The 26,107-nt window shown below is 39.9% G+C and overlaps 1 protein-coding gene across 3 annotated transcripts in view; it reads right to left on the bottom strand.

Moving 5' to 3' along the window:
* Positions 1 to 219: 219 nt before the first annotated feature.
* lrfn5a (leucine rich repeat and fibronectin type III domain containing 5a) overlaps positions 220 to 26,107 on the bottom strand; it is a 145,375-nt gene continuing 119,487 nt past the window's right edge. For all 3 annotated transcript variants that reach the window (XM_061795650.1, XM_061795649.1, XM_061795652.1), the window contains exons 8-10: positions 22,784 to 23,251; positions 2,630 to 2,903; positions 220 to 1,440 (exon numbers count right to left, since the gene is read on the bottom strand). In XM_061795650.1, the coding sequence (XP_061651634.1) occupies positions 568 to 1,440; positions 2,630 to 2,903; positions 22,784 to 23,251 (1,615 nt within the window). In that variant the 3' untranslated portion in view covers positions 220 to 567. The remainder of the gene's footprint in view (positions 1,441 to 2,629; positions 2,904 to 22,783; positions 23,252 to 26,107) is intronic.

Raw genomic sequence — 26,107 nt, 5'->3', positions numbered from 1 at the left:
TGCCACTGTGTGGTCAAACACCTGCTGTCGGGTAAGACTCTAGAATGGTGGACAGTGAAGTTGGACATTTTTTTGATTCTCTTTTTTTCCCAGTGATAATTCCCTTTTTTTGTTATTTGTAGATTAAGTGAAAACTATGTGGTGAACCCATTGTCTTGTATTATTTTGTGTTTATGAAGTGGAACCAACAGGACAAATCGAGGACGCAACAAGACAAGGCAAGATATCCACTTGCTGAATGACAGATTTTCAAACAGATACAAAACTGTCAAAGTAGAAACAAAAATTATCTGACAACAAAACTCTTTGAAACAGTGACAACAAATAAATGCTTGAAAAATAAGACGTCTTGTCCCTTTGTCACCCAGAAATGCACTCGTCCTTGTCCATGCTCACGCACAAAATTTAACATAAATAGTCACACCCTCAAAAGAAACTGCATTGTTTCATGTCACAGCCTCACTTTACACTTCACTCACACAGACAAACAAAACTCAGACATACAATATAACAATCCCCCCCAAAAAACAACAATAGATAATGTATATTTTGTTGTCTTGTTTAAATTTAAACCGTGCTTTCCAAGATCCAGTCAGAATCACAGCGTCCTCGATCAGAGTCTCCCTCGCTTTCTTTGGAGAAAACCATTCCACTCATTGATTGACTCCTTTTGTCCTGCACTATACGTCCTAATTTTGGTGCTCCTGCGCTCTCTCGATGGGATGAGAGAGTCTTTGAGCCTCCTTCACTGAGGGAGGATCTTCTCCTCGGCCTGCTCTTCCCTCCCTCCTCCACAGGGAGAGTCTGGTACTTGGCAGTGGAGGAGGTGTGGGCGCGAGGAACCCGGCGCAGAATGGGTGTTTCTCGATATCGGATGGAGTGAAGTGGACTAGGGGTGGCAATGGGAGGAGGCTGGGCTTGATTTAGTGAGGTGGAATTGTTGCGGTTGGTGTTGAGGGTATCTAGAGGAGGGAGAGTGGAGGAGGTGGTAGAGGCAGAAGAGGAAGGAAGGTGAGGGAGATTCTCCAGGGCAGCTGAGATGTTAGAGCAAGCCGAGCCAGGTTTACTCGGAGCGGTCTTACGCTTTGGCCTGGAAAGTGAGCTGGTGGCAGCGGGTGAGGAGACACTGGTTCGAGCTCTATCCTGACCGACTTTCTCCTGTTCCTCAGCTCCAACTATTGTCCACTGCTGGCTGAGAACAGAGGTGGCTGTGGAGCAGTCTGGCAGGGATGAGTTGGATGAAAGAGTTGTCACATCATTGCCTCCTCCTGCTCCACTCCTCTTCTTTGAACCTCCTGAGAGGTCCTCTAATCCAATTGAGCCATGCTTGGAGGTGCTGGGAGTCACACTGCACCTTTGCGAGTGCTGCCCGTTTGCCTGAGAGTGAACGTTGGTCAGCGACAGTGACATGCCTTTAACACCGTCTCCTGGGTTACACACCTGTGGAGCATACAACACAGAAATATAGTTGATTATTTTTCATAAATATACGCTCATTGGACAGTTGATTATATACACCTGACATCCTTTCCAAGAGTGACCAAAAATTGTTGGCTTTACAAAAGAATCATTAAATCTTGAGTGACACTTTTGTAGAACTGCATTATACTCCATACAGTCAACTTTCCTCAAATTAAAATTTCATAAGATAACTTTGTTTTAAAATAAATAATCTCAAGCACTTCACAGTACTCCTTCCAAATTTTAACATTTTCAAGTCTAGTAGGCATCCATGGAAAGTCACCAACTGATTTTAATATTTGCGTAGGTAAAAAAGTTAACAAAGAAGAAGCACCTCTCACCACTCAACCACCATACAATATATCTGTATACTGTATACCTGTATATTAAATTATTACCTTCTGACAGTGTCAATAAAACATTATTATTACCTCTGCCAATCATGAAAGGCGAGAAGTTCTGATTTGATCCATTTTGGTTGTTTTTTTTAGCTTGATACTACATACCTTGAAGTAGGGTGGTGCACGTACCAAGGAAGAACCATTAAATTTTGGTGCTGTTCTGACCCCTACCCATTTTCACTATAACAGTCCATCCATCCATTCTGAATTGGTCACCTGCCAATTGCAGGGCAAACAAACAACCATTCACACTCACATTCATACCCACGGACAATTTAGACTCTTCAATTAACCTACCGTGCAAGTTTTTGGCATGTGGGAGGAAAACCGGCGAACCTGGAGAAAACCCACGCAGGCACAGGGAGAACATGTAAACTGCACACAGGCGAGGCCGGATTTCAACCCGGGTCTTCAGAACTGTGAGCCGGATGTGCTAACCAGTCATCCACTGTTCCGTGACAGTCCACACACACATACTAAATTGTTTTTGATCTTATTAGACTCTGAAGTAGTTGTGAGTCAAGGCAGGTGAGCAAATACCTTTGGCAATATAGTGTATTTGTACTTTGGGATTGTATTTTTATCGCGTTGTGAATTTTAAAATCAAGAAAATAAAAAAATTTGAACTTTTTCACCTGATGCCGATCATCTGAAAATTTCATGATCGGCCCTCATTTCTGTTCATGTAAGGAGATCAGGACAACTCTAATTAATGTGAATCTTTTCAAATTCTAGACAAACAGATGGTGACAGACAGATAGACCCACCTTGTACCGTATCATCAAGATAATGATGAAAACGAGCACAGAAGCCACTATAATCCCTCCGATGATGATGATCATAGTCCCACCGAGGAACTGGGACTGCATAAAATGGCACCTCATATACTCTGACTCAGTGGTGAACTGCACACATCCCACCATGCGAGTTGCTGTCAGGGAGGTCATGACGTCATCATAGATGGCGAGCACACACAGATCGTACTGGCTTCCTGCTGCTAGGTTGTTGACAAGGAAGCTCTTGCTTGATGGAGGGATCATTCTGTGTTACAATAGAAAGGAAAGAATCACATACTGTAATCTCAATTGACATCTCCTAAAACAATATCTCTGACCCATATGGTTTTAAAAGGGCACACAGTCCCGATCACTACAATTGTAAAGTATTTAGCTTTGTTTCCTATTCCAGCCTCCTGCCCATAAAGTATGCTGTGTACGGTCATGGGAATCAAACCTGGGGTCATATTAACATTTCATCCAGGCTAGCTTGGAGTCTACCTTTCGAGCATGTATTTGCTGGTTAACAAATGTGCAAATCTCTAATAAAAATACAAATAATGTATTTTCTGGAAATGACAAACAATCAGACGCTCCACCCTTGAGAGGCATACATGAATACGATTCACATTTAACAGCTCAAAAGTCAGCAGTAATCTTTGTTTACTGATGCATTTTTAACTGTACATGTAGGTGTTAAGAAAGTACTGTAGTTAATTGTTGTGTTTCTGAGGAAACACGAGAGAAAGCTTCCACCTTCACATTAATCAGTTCACATACTGTATTGGGTACTTTGCCAGCAATTTAAGTTGACTACTGGAGACTTGTTAATGTGGGAATTTGCCCTTTCGTTCTTCAGTTTCTTGGCTTGTCAGCTTTCCCGGATTTCCTCATTAAAATGCTAATGAAATTCTTCATTAAAACTAGTCAGGGCCAGTTCACAGTTCTTGGCCTTTGATGCACTGAGCAGAGCAAAAAGCTGTATTGGTCAGTTTCAGTATATGCTTTGGAGTTAAAGTGAAAGTTAGATGGGATGTTAAGGTTTAGTGGTTAGTATTAAGGCATAGGGAATGTACCCATAGGTCATGAGAGTGCCCTCTGTGGAATAACACTGCATGGCTATAGGAGTGTGTGTGTGCCTCTCTGTGACCATCTTTGTGAGCGCATGAATACTAAAAGGGCCATGTTAAAACTGAGCTGACCATGGCTGCTCCCCTCTATGCTTCTCTTGATGGTTTCATCTCTCACATGCGCTTGCTGCAGTTAATTTGCAGCAGCGAATGCCCTACGCTCTTACAAACTCACATACACGCAGCTTGCACACAGATACTGTTGATATATTAATTCCCATGTAATTACAGTGGCATCGGCTTTTCTTTGTAAATGAGCTGTTGTGTCTGTCTCACTGGGCTTATGCACTGTCATACCCACCAACAGAGATCTCTATTTACTAATTAATTAACTAACAGTTCATGGCATATGCCTGTGCAAGTAAACACACAAAGTACTCCAGTGAAGAAAACTCTGAAGCCATTGCCTTCTCACTCAGTGATAGTATCGGCTCAATGCCGACAGACAAAAGTTGAGATACTGTACATGCTGTCCATGAAATGAATGCAAGAGATTGTTGGAAATAGATTAATGCAATTTTATGTACGATGTAAATGCAGGTCAGTGCTTTTGATAAGGGTTAGGCCATCTGAGAAGGCTTTGAAGGTCCGCACTGCAAGCTCTATTGTAATTTATTAAGTCCTCACAGTCACAGTCGTCTTTGTGCGTGCTTGTAAATTGGGCATACGCACACACACACATACACACACACACACACATACACACACACACACACACACACACACACACACAAACCATTGCACCCACCATCGTAATTTTGATGCGAAGAGGGAGAAAAGATGACAAGATTACACAACTGTTTAACTAGCAAAACTGTGGGTGACTAATGAGGGGAGAAGCACTCAGCCGTGCAGCGCGTCAAACGTGCTCACAGTCCGGACTACAGACAACTTTGAAAGTTCTCACTTTTCATTGTAAATATTATTTAAGATAGATATTGTAAGTCCTTATTGCATGACAATTTATGACTGTGCATTTCGGTGTGAATAATTAACCCACAATGCATTGCGCGCTTAACACGACAGTATAACTGTATTCTTAATGTTTAAATACAAAAGTAACAACAATCAAATACACTTTTTAAGAAGGAAAATAACAAAAATAGTGTGGCCAAAGTGAAACCGTGGATTTCTTTGCACTTTTATGGCACTGTGCATTGTTGCGTAAACCATCACCTCCCAATTGCTTTTGGAAATTAGCGGTCTCCGTGAATGGCTAAATCCTGTTGAGTAGCTGTATTGCTTTTTGTTCGAATCACCAGCCAACACATTAGTGCTTGGTGAGAGGTATTGAAGACTGAAAAATAACGATTGATGGTTTGAAGAAGTAACTGTAGTCTAATTACTTTCTTGGGAAAAGTAACGTGTTACTTTGCTCGTTACTCAAAATCGCGGCATTTTGGAGTACCGGCATCACTGGTCTTACATACCATGGACCCTTGTCTACAATTGATAGAATGGCAACTTCATCTAAACGGACTGAGTCATTGTGACTAATTTCTTTGTGCCGGAGTTGAATACTGCTGCCAACATTTGACGGTCTGCAGTGGGCAGATGATTGCCTTGGCCAAGGCTATTACACTAATCTCTGCCAAGCCCTGAGACTAGGGTGCCTGTGTGTGAAACATGTTAGTGTGTACTGAGGTTTCATTACATTCAGCATATGAGCGAGAGTTCATGCTGCTATTTGAGAATGCATTTTTCCATGATGCCTATATAAATCTCCAATAAATATGTGTATTTAAATGTGTGGGAGCGCCATTATTAATATAATTTCCGCATCTCATGGCAACAACTCTTTTCCACTGAATGGCCATTTTTTTTTTCAACATTCATCACTGATACACACCTGGACCCTTTCCTGTATGGCTTAGTGTGTGTGTGTGTGTGTGTGTGTGTGTGTGTGCGTGTGTGTGTGTGTGTGTGTGTGTGTGTGTGTGTGTGTGCATGCGTGTTTATCACTTTGCTTCCCTCACTTCAGCCTGGACAAAGCCACGACGGCAGTGTAATCTCCATTAGTCACTTTCATCTTTTGGTCTCAAGACGAATGCCTTCATCCATGCACAGATTGGTGAACTATGATACCAGATTGCTTTGTTTCAGACCATTTCAGATGATTAATTATTGGACACAGCCTTCAGCCCACAGCCATGCAAGATTCTTTTCGCATTCATGACAATGATTCAACAGACGAGACAAGGGGCTCTGGGCTGTGATGAAGGAATAAGGGGCAGAAGCTGTAATTTACTCAGCTGTAGTTTTCACTCAGTAGAGCCAGGCCAGACCATATGTAACACATTGGCTGACATTTCTGGGTTTTTATGTGTAAAATGGACTGCTTTGGGCTAGCTCATTAGTAATTTTATGTGGCTGCAAATTGATTTGTTTCGTCGCATCTCACAAAGGAATAGAACTGAGTTTTGTGAGTGAAAAGAATTTCCAAATGTCTTCATGTTTTTGTCATGGTTTGTGTTTTGGTTTGGGTTGTGTTTAGTTTTGTTCCATGTTTTCCTGTGTTCCATGTTTCTCGTGTGCTCATTTAGTTATTATGTCCACCTGTTGTCGTCAACCTTCTACCTTGTGCCGACCAATCAGCTCCCTCCAGCCACTCGTGTCTTGTCCAGGTGTTCCTCACTGTCTCGTCAATCTGTTGATATTTAGTTCTTTCAGTTCTTGTCGGTTCATTGTCATTGCAGTATGTCATTGTAGTATGTCATTGTCAGGTGTCATTGTCTCTGTCTGTGCCACGTCTTAGTTACCAGTCATGTCTTGTTTCCAGTTTTAGGTTTGTTCAAGTGTTTCTTTGTTACTTTGATTATCAGTTTTGGACTTAGTTTAGTTTGCTTTTTCCATGACCCTTGTTTACGTTTGATTTGGAAATTAAACATTTTTGGGACTTCTACCTTGCCTCCCTGCTTCCCTGCACTTGGGTCCTCCACGTGCCTTCCTCTCCTTCGACAACCAATCGTGACAGTTTTTGTCTTTTGCTAGGAAAAAGGAGCTATATTCTTCTTGTTCTGTGATTTTTATACAGTAAGGGGCAAAGGGAGACCATACAGTACTTAGCTTTCCATCTCTGGTACTGCATCTTAGTTAGCGACACTTTAATATTGCTGCAATTTCAGGACAAAAGTATACAAAATAATAAGTAATTCACACAGATTAGGATAGATTCAGGAGTAAGGAGTAGCATGGGTTTCAGTGTCTTACTAAAGGACTCCTGAGAAAGCACTAAGTGTTTAACCGTCAACTGTGGAACCTGAGGCATGTTCCTTACATCACAGTACCTGAGAACATCTAATCAAGAGTTAGGTCTGGTGTTACTTGGGACAGCCATAACTTGTAAAATAAAATACATTATTCATTTGTAAACACAGATATTAGCGACTCAAAAAGTTTTCATTAAGAAACTCATTAAATAGAAATGTTTAAATTGAATGGATTTCTTTTTAATATTGGGAGGCAAAGCAACGCTGCCTCACTGCAGGAAGGTTATGAGTTTGAATGTTTGCTTCTATGTAGAGTTTGCACTTTATCCCTCAGCTTGCATTGGTCCAGACTCCAGAGTGTACGCTGCCTGTCGCCCAAAGTGGGCTAGGATATGCTTTAGCCCTGTGACCTGGTGACCTGTTGATGGTTTCAATGTTAAATACAAACAAAACCAGCACAATTCCATAACAACCTAGCCAAATACAATGTATTACTACATTAAAAAAGCAGTTTTGAGCTCAATTTGAATATAATTAATGGTAGTTCAATTACGACCACATTCCTGTTGATCTCAAAGCCAATGTGTATTACCTAACAGATGGCACAATGCCACACTAATAGAGTTTAAGTCTCACAGGGAAACGACAAACACCTCCGAGCCTTGCCTCTTATCTCGGTTTCACCATGCATCATGCCCCAAATGACAGAATTAATGTTTAACAAGCACCCACACAGCTTGTAGTCAGAGGTGGAACAAGAATCTTGAGCCTAAGCCAGGTGGGCTTGGTTAATACCCCCCCCCCCCCAATAATTTCTATTCATGTAATGTACCTTATTCAAAAGTCAAACTGAATAGAACATATTTGCACACTGAGTTTTGGCAATATTTATAGCTTATATTAAAGGTCATTTAAGGGTTTAAACATTACTACACTAACAATTGTGTTGGATTCTGATCTGTATATCGGAATCTGTTTTACTGGCCTTATAAACATACACATGGCGGTTGTTATCACTTTTCCACACACCAAATATTAGAAACATTACCAATATGATGCAGCGCATAGACTGGATTCAAGAGAAATTGAGAGAAAAATGTTGGAAACTGTAGAAATTCCTGGGAGCGATGATCACCCAAGACGGAGCAAAACATCCAGTGTGAGTATGGGTACCGTACGCTACAGTGCAGTCTTGTCATTTATACATTTATTATGAAAGCTGCATCTGGGGCTGTTGATAAACTATAAGACTTTAGCAACAACAAAAAAAGACAGCAGCAGGAAAAAAACTAAATCTGCACTAAAGATAAGGTTTTTGGTTGCTGACAGGCACACTTCCCATCAAGTTCCTTTCTGTGTTGTGTGGTGACACAGTCTACCTGCACAAGGGTAAATGATGCCCCCCAGCACTCAGCTGCTAGTTGTGAATATTTCATAATGTTAGACTTGTGGACAGCGTGCATTTTTCATCAATGGCGAGCTCACTGAGGAAATCTTGGTTTTGGCTGACCACAATGGGATAACCTTCCCAAGTTATGAGGTTTTGAGGCAGCTTGGAATGTCCTTGCCTAAGAAAGTTTTGCAAGCACAGACTCTCGAGCTTTCTCCAGGTTCATCAGCTCTGAAAAAGCTTTGGAGTGATATATCTCAAACTTGCTTTATTGTTTCAAACTTCATGAAAATATGTTGTCAACAGGAAGAAAAGAGGGTCTAGCGGTCACATCTTTTGACTCAAAGTGCCAATGGGTGCAAGTCTAAAAATGCAGACTAGGGTTACCTTGCTGTTTATCTCGATACAAACAAGCACAATAGAGTGCAACAAAGTGTAATGTAATAAAAGCTGTGCCACTTGAAGGGATGGTGTTTCAGTTCTATACTGCACGGTAGATCTGCTAAGATCAGCTTCATTCTTCAAGTTAAGCTGAGTCATCCGCATCCCTCTTTAATGCTGTGGTTTGCTCAGAACATAATTCCCTTCTCTGCATTGCGCTTTCATGGATGTCAGTCCTTTGCATATCAATTCTGCTCAGTCCTTATTCTTCTAACCTTTTGCTACTGACTTGATTCTTCTGGGTCGGTTTGGTTACATTTCTGATAATTTGGTGTAGAATGGATGAAAATATTTGAGTGAATTGTCTGGTTGTCTGGTGTGAATTATAAGTATACATAATGCTTTGGTGTTTAATATAACCATACACACAGTTCATGTGCGTGCAAGCACACACAAAAGCCCAATTAATTTTTTCTTGAACAGTTTTCATGTTTGATTCAACATTATTTTTAAATGACCTTTTGGATTAGACTAGTTACCACTACACTACATTATCACACGTATGTACAGAAGTTATTAAGGTTTTTTTCATTAGTTCATTTACAACCCCAATTCCAATGAAGTTGGGACGTTGTGTTAAACATAAAAAAAAAAAAAACAGAATACAATGATTTGCAAATTTTGTTCAACCCATATTTAATTGAATGCACAGATTTTAAGGTTTGTATTTATTTCTCCTACTCGGCCCGTCACAGTACCAATGTGAAGGTGTTTGTATCTAATAGTTATGGAAAATAATCTCAACTGTTGTTAGCTATATTTACTAACTGAATTAAACTGACTTGTATGTATATACATCATACATACTCAGCCAACTGAATTCCGACACATAAATAATGGTAACAGATGATACATGCGTCTTAACATGAAGATCCTTGGTGCAGTCTTACTGGTAAAGAAAGCATGGTGTTGCCATTTAGAGTGGCATAGGTAATACAATGTAATGTAACATAATACATTTATGGGAAGCATCATGCCAACATTTCTAGCAGGATTCAGACGCAAATTACAATTTTAAATCTGATGGTGATGTGCAGTCAGAAACACTGGGTCAACACGATTCTATAGGTTCCTCTAAACAGACTAGGCTAATACCATTTAACCTTTTTTTGTGGGGGTAGTATATTGTGTTTGCATACATATTTCATATAAGGCTGTGTACTGTAATATAAGGCTGTGGCAAAGACACAATCATATCAAGTAAAGGGATATTGCGCTCTAAATAATGCATGGTGCTTGAGAAAGGTTCTGCATATCATTGGAACAAGAGTCCCGATATTGAAATCACAATTATCACCAGTATTGCAAAGAGCTACATAAAGCCAAAATGCATAACGTGTTACCTGATCAAAGCTAGTTAGCATTTTGCTGCTTGGAGTCTGGATGGATGGATGGATGGAGATTGGATTTGATATAGTCCATATACTTTATGCACAGGTTTATCCCCATATGTTTTAGTTTTTCACCAAACAAGCAAACTATTGAGTCAGATGTATTGAAATGTCTAAAAATATTCCTGAAAAGCAAATAAGTCTGTTTGTAATAGGCTTTGCTGCAGTAATCAACTGTTAATTTTGTATGCCCATCTCTAATTGCTACTTTTAATTGCCCACAGTACACTTTTAGTAACATACCTGCACTGTGATTCTTTCCCACCTTCCTGTCTTCAATTCAGCAGAATCACCAATACCCCTGTGCACTCAGCACAATTTACATATTAAAAGAACAATTTACTATGGATAGTCAAACCCCTGTTTTGTTAGGATAACAATAACAGTGCTATAATTTATATAATTTTGTCCTTGTGTGGACTGAAGTTAATGTGTATTTGTGCCTTCAGCTGAGCTGGGTATTACACTGCAGGAGCGACTGATTAAGATTAAGTACCTCTACAGGGGAAAGTGGGGATGAGGTAGGGACACAATGTCTTTTAACAACATCCATACACCTCACCCCTCATTGTGTTTATCTGAAAAAGCTTGCTGTATAATTGGAATGGCTGAGAGGTAATAATGTTCTTGAGGTACTTACATGCGTTTCTATCCTTAATTATGTTCATTTATATGTTTTATATGACAGTCTTGTATTGTCTACTACTTGCATTGTATTTTCTCCTCAGTTATCAGGGCCCTTAATCCTTGGACCTCAGCCCTGACTTCAGCAACTTTGTAGAGATGAATGTTCTTTACTACCCATTCATTCTTGTCATTTAAGTGGTCTATCGCCCTACCACCTCAGAATCTCTACCCACAATATGTGAGCCAATTGTGTTCGATGCAGTCTTTCAAATAAAATTGTTAGATCAATGATTACAGCACTGTAATAGTTTGCTGTCTTACTTGTTACCCCAATTTTAATGAACATGGATAAAATTGTGATGACTGGTGATTCTATTAAGTATAAACTGGACCCTTGACAGTGGATGCCTTTGAAGTTAAAATAATTGGAATGCAACCAAACATTTGATGTAAAATATGTTGCACAAAACTGTCATTCCTGATGCCAGGCGTATTACTAGATGTTAGACCTCAGAACTCACCTGATAATGACAAGTGCATGTTTTTTCTTTTTCTTTGGCCATTTGTGGCTTTTTTGTATCACTTTTTTTCAAAGATGGCTACTGTTTTGCATATTGTTCTTATGTGTCACCGTGGTTACTTTTTTATGTGACAAGTGCCCCTCCACCCACAAGGGGGGAGCCAAGCCACCAGCCGCCACCAGCCACCACCAGAAATATTATACATATAATGGGAACTTTCTTATTGTGTAGTTGGTAATATGAAGTTCTGTTTAGAGGTATTACGTATTGAGGTATTGAACATATCGTATATGAGTTCAGCATAGCCAAAACATGTAAATGGAAGACAAGGAAATATATCACGTGAGTTATACATACAAACACAAATAGCATGCAAATACATATGTGTACGGTGGGGGCGGGGAGAGGCGATTGAGTATTCGGTAAGTGAGGAGGGGCGGGGGGTGGGGGGGGGGGGGGGGTTCTTAAAGAAGGGAAAAGGAAGTACCAAAGAGAAAGATAAGTAAAAAGAAAACAAGGGCAATGATCCATGTCACTGAGTGGAGGTTGCAATAGATCGTGCGTGATTCCTTTTTTGTTTTCCCCAAACACATTATTACACGGTTTTGTACACAAAATACCAAAAATTAGAGCAAACGTAGAAGGAACACTCATCTATTAAAAGAGCCAAGGCGTGACTTTGGGATCGTGAAACAGTTGACCGTCAATGTATAATTTGTCAATAACCAGTGAGGCGTGTTTCCAGTAGTTATTAGAGGGTAAAGGACTTCGCTGTGTTGCTCGTTTATTTTGCATGGAAACTGGTCATTCATCCCAAACTGTGTTCCCTTCAGCTCCTGTCTTTTCGACCTAAAGAAGAAGACTTTCTGCTGGAAACTTTTGAGTTTTGTGATGATTGGACGGGGATGATTCCCTGCTCGCGGTCCTCCTAGTCTGTGAACTCGGTGGAAGGTAATCTTGGTGAGTGTCTCCTTTGGGATTTTCAGCGCTGTTGACATGAAGTTTTTTACTTGAGCCTCTGGATTATCAGGTTTTTGTTTTCTTTCTTGAGAACTTCTACCTCAGTTGTCATCGCTTTCATGGCTGAATGAAGTTCGGCATTGTCTTCCTTTCGCTCTTTGACTTGGAGGTGCGTGAACTCCAAGCTGGTTTTGAGCTCCTTTATCTCTTGGTGGAATAGATAGAGAAGTGATAGCTTCTTGTCAGTGCAGGAGAGGGCTGAGCTGGGTAGTAGATCTTCAGAGCTAGCGGACAAGTACGACTTCCGTGTTTTCAGAGGGTTGCAACAGTCGTCATGGTGGAATCTGCTAGTTTGCATGACAAAGCGATCGAAGGTTCCGTAAACTAAATCTTCAAGTGGCTCCACGATGGTATTTTGCCGTCAGCGGGGATTGGAACAAAGTAATCAATAATAATCACCTCTGCCAAAAGAGGAAAAAAGTGGATACCCCGAGTGGATAGTCTCGGGGTTGCTAATCTGATCTCGCAGTGTTGCCGCCAAATTTCGTCTGGGAAATCTCGCAGTCTTTTGCGGTGTCATAGCATGTCGGACCCCTGCTTCTGACCCATTTTACTCTTAAATCCTCTCTTACCACCTTTACCATTTTTTTCCACGTAAATGACTCAAAATGTAGCCACATAAAGGTCAGATGGTTGCACACTGGCCATATGTCACATAGCGCCTGATCAAAACCGACAAGCACCCTGTGTGAAGTAACATTATGGTTGCTATGGTTGCGTTATACTGTACTTTGAAGTTATCACCATCGTAATAAACAAGCCAGAAATTTGACGTTAGTCATACTTAACAGAGACTAGCCCTCAGCAGGGCTAATGTTATGATTGTAAGGTACATTAACATTAATCTCACTGATTTGTGCAACGTTTAATTGACCTTATTTTGGCTCGTGCGTGGCTTCACCACTGGGCATGTTTGGCATAATGCGCATTTTCTTCCCCCCAAAATTGTCAAAAGTCAATAGTGCACATTATACATGTGTATGGGGGGAAATGAAAGACTTTCCCATTTTATAAATGTATGCCGCCATCTAGAGGTAATGAAAAAGCAGTATACTTTCATTACAATATGCCACCTATAGGTTATGAAAAGTTGTACACTTTCATCCTGGTGTGACACCGCCACCTAGAGGTTATGCAAAAGGTGTAGCTTACACTTTCATACCAATATGACAGGTGTACATATGACTGCATATATGTACAATAGTGCTCATAAGTTTACATACCCAGGCAGAATTTGTGAAATATTGTTTTATATATATATAAAAATATGACTGATGTCTCAAAAACAACCATCATTAATTTATTTATGGCTATGTTTTGTTTAATAATGCTTTTCTGAAATGCTAAATTTGAATCCCATTAAAATAAAATTAAATGTGTTTCGCCTGGGCGGCACGGTGAGCGACTGGTTAGAGCGTCAGCCTCACAGTTCTGAGGACCGGGGTTCAATCCCCGGCCCCGCCTGTGTGGAGTTTGCATGTTCTCCCCGTGCCTGCGTGAGTTTTCTCCGGGCACTCCGGTTTTCTCCCACATCCCAAAAACATGCATGAATTGGAGACTCTAAATTGCCCGTAGGTGTGAATGTGAGTGTGAATGGTTGTTTGTTTGTATGTGCCCTGGGATTGGCTGGCAACCAGTTTGGGGTGTACCCCGCCTCCTGCCCGATGATAGCTGGGATAGGCTCCAGCACGCCCGCGACCCTAGTGAGGAGAAGTGGCTCAGGAAATGGATGGATGTATGGTGTTTCGCCTGGTCCTTCATGTTTTCTTTAAAGAATTGTATACGTCTTACAAATTCTGCCTGGGTAATCAAACATCTGAGCACAACTGTGTGTTTTCTCAATTAGTAAATGAAAGTAGGGCTGTGAATTTCAAAATAAGAGCAAGTAAATAAAAAGAAAGTATTATGTGTGCTTAACTTCAGAAAAATTAGTGCTTAACTTCAGAAAAATTAGTTTAAAAAAATAACAAAATTCAGATAATACTTTGTGTTTTGATCATATGGGTAGGAGCAAAATCATGCATTGTAAAATGCATTATACATACGTTGCAGGGTTTGCTGGAATTTTGAATTCAACTTTGGGGGTGCGTATTATACATGGGTGCGCATTGTACATGAGAAATCGCGATAAATGTGGAAGACAAAGTCAACACCGCCAATGGACCAAACATATGCACAAATCCCTTCCCATGACAATGTCTTTGGTTTCCTCTACTTGGCTCAAATGTTTCAATCAATCCTCAGGCTTTGATATCAGTGTTTTCCTTTTTTTTCCTCTGTTCTCCCTCACAGCCTGCTACACAACTATGGGAAACACAATATATACTTGAACTCACCATGGTTGAGTGGCAAGTAGCAGATAGAAATCATGTTGAGATGAAGAGGAGTTGCATCTATCCCGATCGGCCTAAGCTATTTCATGTTCCCAGAAATAGGCTACGACTCAATTCTTGGTCACATTTGGTTTGTGCTGTGATGTGTTTTACCTGAGATGACACATGACTTTGCTCTTTATCAAATAATCATTTGAGATTTGTTAATCAAATCTGCCATTGTATCATCTGTTGCATTTATGGTTTATTCAATATCATTTTTTTTCACAAATCCCATACCACACTTAATGATCTCACAATGGAAATCATCTGGCTATGTAGCATTGCGTCATGCAAGCTATTCAGTAACTCTTATACAGCTGATCAACAGATAAGATCCTCCTGTGCAAGATCCAGTTTTTATGCAATCTATCATCATCTATCATCACTTGGCTCACAACACAGGCCTTTTTCACTTCTTTTCAGTGGCATTCAGGTTATTTGCATACACACTTTCCATCCCATCCAATGTATCTAAAGGATGTAAAAAAACAACAACTTTGAATTGCATCTTTCCTTGCTCTTGTGTTTGTGTAACAATCATCCTTCCTAAAAAAATAAAATAATCACAAAGTTCTATAAATGTGACTTTTAGGGGTGCTCCTGTCTTATCCAAGCATTTTTTTCTCTTTATTTATGGGCCTGCAATAAGAGGTTAACAGCAAAAGCTTGGGTACAGGCTATTTGATTCAAATCCAATATGGGACAAATAAATCAGAATGAAATTTTGTTCAAACAAGCGGCTCGGCAACGGTGAGCCTTGGGGATGGAGGCTCCCTGGCCTCCGTGGATCCCAGCTGCTAAACTGAGCTACCAGATATGCTCCTAGCCAAACATGGCTTCTCTGAACTTGCGAGCGGATCCTGGAAACAGGCTGGGCGAGAAACGGTCATATTCTCCCAATGAGGCGTGACTAACAACATTTTTTCTTCTTCTGCCTCTTTTGTTTTTGTTTTATGTTTCTGCCTCTTTTTTTTTCTTTTTCAACCAAACCTGGTTCATTTTCCTCCTGAGATGTCCAGAGAACGACCACCCCCACCGACCAGCTGCTCTACGGTCGTGAGTACCACAACAAGCGTTGCTAGGATGTACAATATTAGGGCCTATTAATTTTGGGGGAAATTACTAGCTTCACACAAAATCCCAATTTTGCCCTCCTTTTGACTCAACGCATTAAACGCTCACAATTTTCAACTTTAGCCCCACAACACACGATGTTTGATTTCCCTTTTTGTGCGCTTATCTCTTTCTTTCACTCGTATTGTTATTTTCTTCCTGTAGTTAGCCTCTTTGTGTTTCCCTATAGATCCCTCATAGATTAAATTAAATATTCTATAAAATGCCAGTCTTTGTTGTGTTTTGTGTGTGTTTTGAGTTTATTCAGGAGAAATCTGTCAGGAAGGACTCATATTTCATAAAATGTAGCAACCTTTTGATTATGAGACTGTTAACAGGTTTGTTGTCGCTTTTCGTTTTACACATACAAAAAGTCACGTGGTGCCCTATACAAGACAAAAGTAGCTTGATTTATAACGTTAAGCGTCAAAACACGCTAAACTGGAAGCAACGGAGGCATCGCTGCTTTGACAAATGTATTTCTCAAATAAATTACGTTTTATCCAAACGCCAATATACTCTACACACACAAACACATTCAGATAGATAGTTATATAGATTGATAGATAGATATGTAGTGCCCCCCGGGAGAAAACTCCACCAGCTGCCACTGCTGTTACTTCATTTCCTTTCTAGACAATCCTCCCTATCTCTTCAGTTGTTTTCCTGCATCTTAACCCCTCTTTTCTCTTTCCAATCTTTTCCCTCCATGCTCTGTGTTTAATGAAAATGCAGAATCGATGCCATTGACTCTTGGTTTTGCCAAGCGAGGTGTGAAAATCAATCTGCTTTCTGAAGAAAAGAGAGTAAAATAACAGAGATACACAAATAACTTCAGTGTTTCATGTTGAGAAGGGCCATCAGAGAGAAAAGGGGGTGTAAAAGACAGTCATTCACTGACATGCCTCTACAGGAAGGAACTAAGAAGGTCATGCTCATCAGATTTTTCACGTCAGAAATGTGGTTTGCCGCAATGGTCTTGCACAGTAGAAGCAGAGTTAAAACGCTTAACACCTAAACTTCTTCCTTCATTGTGTATGCTCAAAGTGGATATCTACTGTACATCCCAGCGATGCACCAGTACCACTTTTTTTTTCGATCAAGTACAAGTAATTACATTTCACAACTCGCCGATACAGAGTACGGACACATTATAATTCATTCATTGGCATAGAATTGTAAAGCGTAACCATAATAAAATTTATTGGAATATTAATAGACAATACATTATGCTGGAAACCACACATCAATCATATCAAAGTAAACATATCCACTACAAAAAAAAAAAAAAAAAAACGAGAGAAATTCTTAATCCTAGTTTCCCTTACACATTGTACTGATCCTTCATACTTCCATGTATGATCTACTGTGTGGAGCTATGTGGGTAAACATATAAAACAAATACTCATCCTATTATCATCCTACAGAAAAGAGCAATAAGAATTATACACAAGACTATATTTAAAAGACTCAACAAATAGAGTAATAGTCAAAACAAAAGCTCTAAAATGTCAAGACTTGGTTGACTATAAAAGTATCTAAATTATCGTTTTCGAGCAGCCTTATACATTCCTTCCAGTACCCTGAATGTTTTTCAATTGAGAGGACCTAACTATACACTGAGAGGAACCATAATACTGAAAAATAAATAAATAAAACATCAATAAGAACCAATGCTAAACTCCACTACATTTACATTTAAAGGTGTTAGTCTGGACTAATGGTTCGAAAGAACTAAAAATGTGTCAGCCTTTAGTGAACAAATTTAAACTTAAACTTAAATTCCAAATACTGAACGGCTAAAAGAAAAAAAACATGATCCTCTGCTTTATTGCTCTATTCTTGTTTACTGACATATGGATATATTTTCTGTGTTTTGTAAGATTAGCTTTCTTTCTTGGATATATAGACGCCCTGAAACAGCTAGCATGTATAGGCTTTTGATGCTGCATAAACACTACGTTGGACTTTATCACGTTTATTAAATCGGAATAAATGAATACTTAAGGAAATAGCGGGTTGCTAAAGTGAGAGGATTTGTGTGAGAATAGTGAATAGAATAGTGTGAATATTTTAAAAGAGGCCCACTCGCTCCCATTCACTTCAATGTAGCCGTGGTACATACTGCTCGCATCCTGTACCTTTTGGCAACAAGCTTTGCTATTTCATCAACAGGAACATTATATATTTTTATTGGCTAAATTTTGTGACGTTGTGACGCTGTGGAAAGATGATAATTTTTTTTATTGCGTCAAAACCAGTGGCCGACTGATGGGTTGCTTATGAAAGTTGTTGCGGAACCCTGCATACTGCGCAAAGAGTTGAGTCGGGTCGGCCACATCGCTCCGTGCGCATTTTAGTATCCCCACATGACTGACATGGCTCCTACCCAGAAGCCATATATCAGGTTGGTGAATTACTAGTATAGGAGCATTTTTTTTACTACTACCGATACTAAAAAAAACACCCAGATTCCCCCCTCATTATGCTTGGGAACTTTAACAAAGCTAAACTCAACCACAAACGCCCTAAATACAAGCAGTACATTGACTGTCCCACCAGGGAAAACAACATTCTACACTACAGGTGTCAAACTCAAGGCCCAGGGGCCAGATCCGGCACGCCACATAATTCTATGTGGCCCGCCAAAGCAAATCACGTGTCACCTTCCATGATTCTTGCTAAAATCTGCATCCACATTTCTAAATTGTCATATGGTATGAATGTTGAGCTACTGCGAAAGCATTTTTTTTTTTGTTACCAAACTCCTTTTTACAGTAACTCGAATAGCTGAATGAATGACTGAATTATCAATGACTTCTGATTTCAAAAAGTTTTCTATGTACATATAATAATATGATGGGCCCATCAAGCTTTCATATGGTTTCAGTCATAACGGTCCTCTGAGGGAAATCATAACTACAATGTGGCCCGTGACAAAAATGAGCTTGACACCCCTGCTCAACACCATTGGTATAACATGCTAAATTACACATGGCGTGCTATCCCCCGTGCAGCTCTGGCTCGTCTGATCACTGCTTAATTCACTTAATACCAACAAACAGGCAAACATTTTGATGTGCAAAGCCTGTGGTGAAAAAGTGAAGAAGTGGACCAATGAAGCAAAATTGGACTGGAGTGTCTTTGAAACTTCAACAGGCAGCCTATATGAATAGAGCCCTGTATAATTGCACTAGAAACGAGCTGACTAAAAAATAAATTATCAAAAAGAGAAACTTTGCCCAAAAGTTCCAGCATAGTAAACAGTTTACTGCTAACGACTCTAAGTCAGTCTGGCGTGGATTACAATTGCTAACTAACTACAAGCGACCATCCCCACAAGCAAAGAACAATAAAGTACTTGAACACCATCTACTGCAGATTTGAAAAGGATAGTTCAGAATCAGAATCAGAATCATCTTTATTTGCCAAGTATGTCCAAAACACACAAGGAATTTGTCTCCGGTAGTTGGAGCCGCTCTACTACAACAGACAGTCAATTTACAGAACACTTTGGAGACATAAAGACATTGACAAAAAACAACAACAAACAACAATTGTGCAAAAAGATGCAGAGTCCACTTAGAGCAGTTCGAATGGTTAATATCGCAATAGTCCGGTGCAATGACCATTGTGCAAAGGGCACTGAGACTTCAAGGAGTGTATGCAGTTTAAAGTGACGAGTAGTGCGATAATCTGGGACAATGGTTGTGCAAATGTTACAGATACTCCTCAATCAGTGTGCAAATGGAGCAGATGCTACTCTGGCATGAGTGGCCACTATATGCAAATAGTGCAGCACGGCGAGACAACTACAGTGAGTGCACGAGTAATACATAATTGGCCCCACAGAAATGTGACAACGAACTCAAGTCAAAAAATTGCCAGGTTGTTTCACACCTCAGACCCACCCAGCCGCACCACTGACCACCATCACACCTCTGACTCCCCCTTCTGCGTTGACCTTCTACGAACAGGATGTGAGGCGTATCTTCAAGCAACAAAAGATCAACAAAGCGGTGGGCCCAGACCTCATGTCCCCACCCTGCCTCAAAGTCTGTGCGGACCACTTCGCTCTAGTCTTCACAGATCAATCTTCAATAGATCTCTGGAGCTGTGTGAAGTACCATCCTCTTTCAAATGCTCCACCATCATCCCAGTCCCCAAGAAACCTGCAATCTCGACTGCTCCTCAACGCACCCGGCTCTCAAAGTCCTGAAGTTTGCAGACTACACCACAGTCATCAGCCTGATCAAAGACGGTGACGAATCTGCGTATCGACAGGAAGGGGAGCAGCTGGAGCTTTGGTGCGGCCGACTCAACCTGGAGCTGAACACGCTCAAGACTCGAGAGATGATCGTGGATTTCGGGAAAAATCCTTCACCAAAGCTGCCCCTCATGCTGTCCAACTGCCCTGTGTCAACCGTCGAACCTTCAAGTTCCTGGGAATTACAGTCTCAGCAGCTGAAGTGGGAGACCAACATCAACTCCACCCTCAAAAAGGCCCAGCAGAGGATGTACTTCCTGCGGCTTCTGAGGAAGCACAGCCTGCCACAGGAGCTGTTGAGGCAGTTCTACACAGCAGTCATCGAATCAGTCCTGTGTTCATCCATCACAGTCTGGTTTGGTGCCAGAACTAAGACAAGAACATGCAAAAGCCTCTTGAACCCACCACATCCTGGTCACCACCTCTTCCAGCAGCTTCCCTCAGGACACGCTATTGAACAATGCAAATTAAAACTCGCAGACATTCCAACAGCTTTTCTTGCCATTAACCTCTTAAACAGTTAACTTACAATTTAATTGTAACATGCTGCTAATCTTGTCTTGAAATTGTTGTCACATTTCTGTCGGGCCGATTATACATTATTCGTGCACTCACTGTAGTAGTCTCTTCAGTCTGCACTACTGTTGTTGACCAATACTGGCCACTCATGTGCTTGAGAAGTATCTGCACCATTTTCGTAGTATCGGCATTACCACATTACCGGTAACTTTTCATTGCTTAGTGACTATCCGTACAGTGTTTTTTCTGTCATGATCTGTGTTTTAGTTTAGATTATGTTTAGTTTTGTTTAATGTTTTCCTCTGTCCCATGTTGTTCATGTCTTGTGCTCATTAAGTTATTGTGTCCACCTGTTCTCGTCAACCCTCTACCTTGTGTCAGCCAATCAGCTCCCTCCAGCCACTCATGTCTTGCCCAGGTGTTCCTCATTGTCTCGTTAATTTATTTTGTATTTAGTTTCCTGGTTTCTTTCAGTCCTGGTGGGTCAGTTTTCATATGTTGTATGTCAGATGTCAGCAGTTGGCATAGCCCATGCTTCCTTATCCCATCATGTTTCTTAGTGGTCAGTAGTTTCTTTGTTACCTTTTATTTAGATGTTTGGACTTTTGTTAATTTAGCGTAACCCCTTTAATCCTTGTTTGCCTTTTTTGGAAATTGAAATATTTTTTTGATTTTCCTGCACTCCTGCCTTGCCTCCCTGCTTCCCTGCACTTGGGTCCTCCACATTTTGCCTTGCCTCCAACACCAAGAAAACCCGAACATCATTTATATTTTTATGTTTTATATTTCTGTCAAATGGTTGTCTGTTGTCGTACTAGAGCGGTTCCAACTACCGGAGACAAATTCCTTGAGTGTTTTTGACATACTTGGCAAATGAAGATGATTCTGATACAGATACGCTATATGTTAGGAATTGTGTAATGCTTATTTGCACTGGTGCCTTTTTTGATAGTTTTGGGCACAGTTCAAGTCACAAATAGCATTGTTTTATCGTTAGCATTTCAAACCCCACAGACTGCAGGAACATCTTGATTTGTTTTGACATTTGTCAAGAGTTTGAAACACACGCTACTAACAAATTTAGGACTTAAATGGAATAGCACTGACCTGAACATACATTATAACCATTCCATGAGTCAGACGAATCTTATCAATTTTTATATTTAACTTTCCGTCAAATATATACCTGCCATAATAGACTCAGCATACGGTACATACAAAAATACACACATATATTGCTGTTATTGTGAAAATACTTACGCTATATAAATAACATTGAAATTCTCACTGATATCAGTAGACCCTTAACATTCACTCTCAATGCTCTCCTATTTCATGGTGATGATAATGTGCACAGATTGAGTAAGTATTGGGATTAGTGTTGATATAAAAGGCAGATAATACTGGCCCAACGCCCAACAAACATTTCTGTACAATAATTTAATCATAACATTTCACAAGAGTAAACATTTAGCTCAAATAACAATAATTCCCGGCAGGCTTGATTTAATGTCTGTACTCTGAAAAAACAACAACACATGCCATAAAAGAGCAGCTTCCTTGTCAAAGGTTATCTCAGGGTGTTCATATTGAGGTCACTGACTGGGTGAGTTTGTGGATGTTTGTCAAAACCAAAACTCTGACTGTCGACTGAAAAGTTAGATGAGGTTGATATAGTATTTGCATGGCCATTTTGACAATGGAGAGCAAGAAAAATAGTTCTGAACACACCAGTTCAGTTTTTGTAACATTCTTATGAACCTTCCTACAGTACTGTATATTGTATCGATTTGCCTGCCAACAGTACTTACCTACCTATCCTGATTATTGTAATTCTTAAAGTGTTCATAATTGCAGCATATTTCATTGTTTCCGATGTTTGTTGTTACCCTTTTCATTATTAGTTAGGTATCCACCATATAACTGTGATGCCCTTGTAAACCTCTTCTAGCAAAGTTATCAGTTCTTGTATTGCCATATTCCAAATCAGATCCAATATCATCCTTTTCCCCCATGGTCATTAAACTTTCATGTAATTCAATGTAATGCAATCTATATCATTAGCCAGTATTCAGTTGCCATTGTATAATCTGTCTAACGTCATTGTGTTGTATTCAGAATTAGTGATTCTGGCAGACTTACCGATACACAAGTGAGTCATCCTGGCTCCCATTATACTGTATCTGGAACATCCGAATGCCTGGAATATTCCTCTGGAAGTTAAACTTGATCAATGCGGTTGATGATGTAGCTTCAGCAGTCACCACCCTCTTTTCTACCCCACCCTTTACATCGCCAGTCACATTGCTTCCATTGTTTCCACTTCGGGTGGATGTGGAAATGTCAGAGGATCCTGGGTCAGGCTCTTGGATGTTGTTGGTGTTGTTGGAGATATGTGGGAGTTTAATGACAACCAAGTCTACAGTCTGGTGGGCTTCACCAGCAGGGTTGGAGGAGATGCAGGTGAAGGAGCCTGTGTCTTTTACAGTACTAATGAGGATGTCCAGACTTCCATTGGTGTAGACCAGTGTTCTTGATGAGTTTGAAACTAGTTTGCCATCAGGAGATATCCAGTGTATTGCTGGCTCTGGATCACCTCTGGCCTTACATCTATTGAGGAGTGGAAATGTCATCAGTCAGAACACAAAATGCACTCGTCTGATTGTTGATAGTTGAAAGTAAATAAGCTGTTTACTACTAAAGAGATATTTAAACAAAATCCCTGGACAGACCTTATGAGTATAGAAGTAGTATCAGTGTATGAGTATGTTATTTGTCACCACGTCAATTAAACAATGTTCACTAAAACTGTATGTGTACTTTTGATCAATTAATATTGTTCATATATGTATAATAATTGGCAATGAATATAAATATGCACTTTGTCTTGGGTATATAGGATTTTTCCATTAAAATAAAATGAAAAATAAAATTAATTATAGATTGATTGTATAATATTGATACATTTGATTGAATTTTTAAAGTAAAAATAAAAAGTAAAATGATTAGAACAAATGACATTTTCATTTATGAAAGAAATGCACAGACTTTAAGGTTTGTCACAGTACCAATGTGAAGGTGTTTGTACAACCCCAATTCCAATGAAGTTGGGATATTGTCCATCCATCCATCCATCCATCCATCCATTTTCTGAGCCACTTCTCCTCATTAGGGTTGCGGGCGTGCTGGAGCCTATCCCAGCTAACATCAGGCAGGAGGCAGGGTACACCCTGAACTGGTTGCCAGCCAATCGCAGGGCACATACAAACAAACAACCAATCGCACTCACATTCACACCTACGGGCAATTTAGAGTCTTCAATTCATGCATGTTTTTGGGATGTGGGAGGAAACCGGAGTGCCCGGAGAAAACCCACGCAGGCACGGGGAGAACATGCAAACTCCACACAGGCGGGGCCGTGGATTGAAACCCGCTCCTCAGAACTGTGAGGCTGACGCTCTAACCAGTCGTCCACCGTGCCGCCGTTGGGATATTGTGTTCAACATAAATAAAAACAGCATACAATGATTTTCAAATCATGTTCAACCTATATTTAATTGAATATACTACAAAGACAAGCTATTTAATGTTCAAACTGATTAACTTGATTTTTTTTTAGCAAATAATCATAATTAACTTTTATGGCTGCAACACGTTCCAAAAAAGCTGGGACAGGGTCATGTTTACCACTGTGATACATAACCTTTGCTCCTAATTAAGCTATTGTTGATACGATCAAGCTGCAATAACCATGAATGCCATCTGACAAATTAAAGAAAAAGGCACATGTAAGAGTCTTTTCTACTTATGTTAATTTTGTGCTATGGGCTATGAAAATTACCTCGTAAAAATTGTTACATAAATCATCAGTGGGATATAATTTCACAGGCGACTAGGATCTCAACACAAATTATATCTATTTTGCATGTAGAAAAATCAATCAATCGCAATATATTTTTTTAAAAGGAAAGACATTTATTGTAGAACCCAAACCTCTCTCAGAAGTACTTAGTAAAGCAGAAGCTAATCACTAACAAATAGATGAAACGTGACAACAATATGGATTTTATGACTTGTGTGTCCACTAATAATGAACAAACCCCAATTCAAGTTGGGACATTGTGTAAAATGTAAATAAAAACAGAATACAATGATTTGCAAATCATTTTCAACCAATATTCAATTGAATATATGATGAAGACAGGCTATTTAATGTTCAAACTGATAAACTTTGCTTTTGTTTCAAATATTCAGTCATTTTGAATTTGATGCCTGCAACACGTTCCCAAAAAGCTGCCACAGGGGCATGTTTACCATTATGTTGCATCACCCTTCCTTTTAACAACATTCAATAAGTGTTCGGCAACTGAGCACACTAATTGCTGAAGCTTTGTAGATGGAACTCTTTCCCTTTCTTACTTGATGTGAAACTTAATTTGCTCAACAGTCCGGGGTCACCGTTGCCATCCATGTTGTTTGGATGGCAGAGTATGTTGTTCCAAAACCTGTATGTACCTTTCAGCATTAATGGTGCCTTCACAGATTTTCAAATTACCAATGTCATGGACACTAACACACACATCATTGATGGTGGCTTTTGAACTTTGCGCTGATAACAATCTGATGGTCCTTTTCCGCTTTGGCCTGAAGGAAACGACATTCATGATTTCCAAAAACAATTTGAAATATGGAGTTGTAGGACCACAGCACACTTTTCCACTTTGCCTCAGTCCATCTCAGATGATCGCGGGCCCAGAGAACCCGGCAGCATTTCTGGGTGTTGTTGATATACTGTATGGCTTTTGCTTTGGATGGTAGAGTTTTAACTTGCATTTGAATATGTATCGACATACTGACAATCCCATTGACTTAACTGACAATGGTTTTCTTCAGTGTTCGGGAGCCCACGTGGCAATATCTTTTACACAATGAAGCCGGTTTTTAATGCAGTACCACCTGAGGGATCGAAAGTCACGGGCACTCAATGTTGGTTTTCATCTTTGCTGCTTGCGTGCAGAGATTTCTCCATATTATCTGAATCTTTTGATGATATTATGGACGGTAGATGATGAAATCCATAAATTAGGTACAGTATATTGTTCTTAAACTGTTAGTTTATTTGCTCACGCAGTTGTTCACAAAGTGGTGAACGTCCCCCCATCCTTGCTTGTGAACAACTGAGTCTTGCGGGGATGCTCCTTTTAAACCCAATCGTGACACTCATCTGTTTCCAATTAACCCAAACGTGTTTTTTGAGCATTCCTCAACATTCCCAGTCTTTTGTTGCCCCAGTCCCAGCTTTTTTGGAACATGTTGTAGGCATCAAATTAAAAATGAATGAATATTTGCAAAAAAACAAACAAACAAACAAAACAAAACAACAATAACGTTCATCAGTTTGAAGATTAAATATCTTGTCTTTGTATTATATTCTATTGAATGTAGTCGGAAAGGGATTTGCAAATT

The sequence above is a fragment of the Phyllopteryx taeniolatus genome, chromosome 13 (genome assembly GCF_024500385.1).
Source record: "Phyllopteryx taeniolatus isolate TA_2022b chromosome 13, UOR_Ptae_1.2, whole genome shotgun sequence".
In the NCBI taxonomy this organism is placed as follows: Eukaryota; Metazoa; Chordata; class Actinopteri; order Syngnathiformes; family Syngnathidae; genus Phyllopteryx; species Phyllopteryx taeniolatus.
The sequence above is the reverse complement of the archived record's forward strand: the minus strand, read 5'-3'. Positions and strand labels throughout refer to the sequence as shown.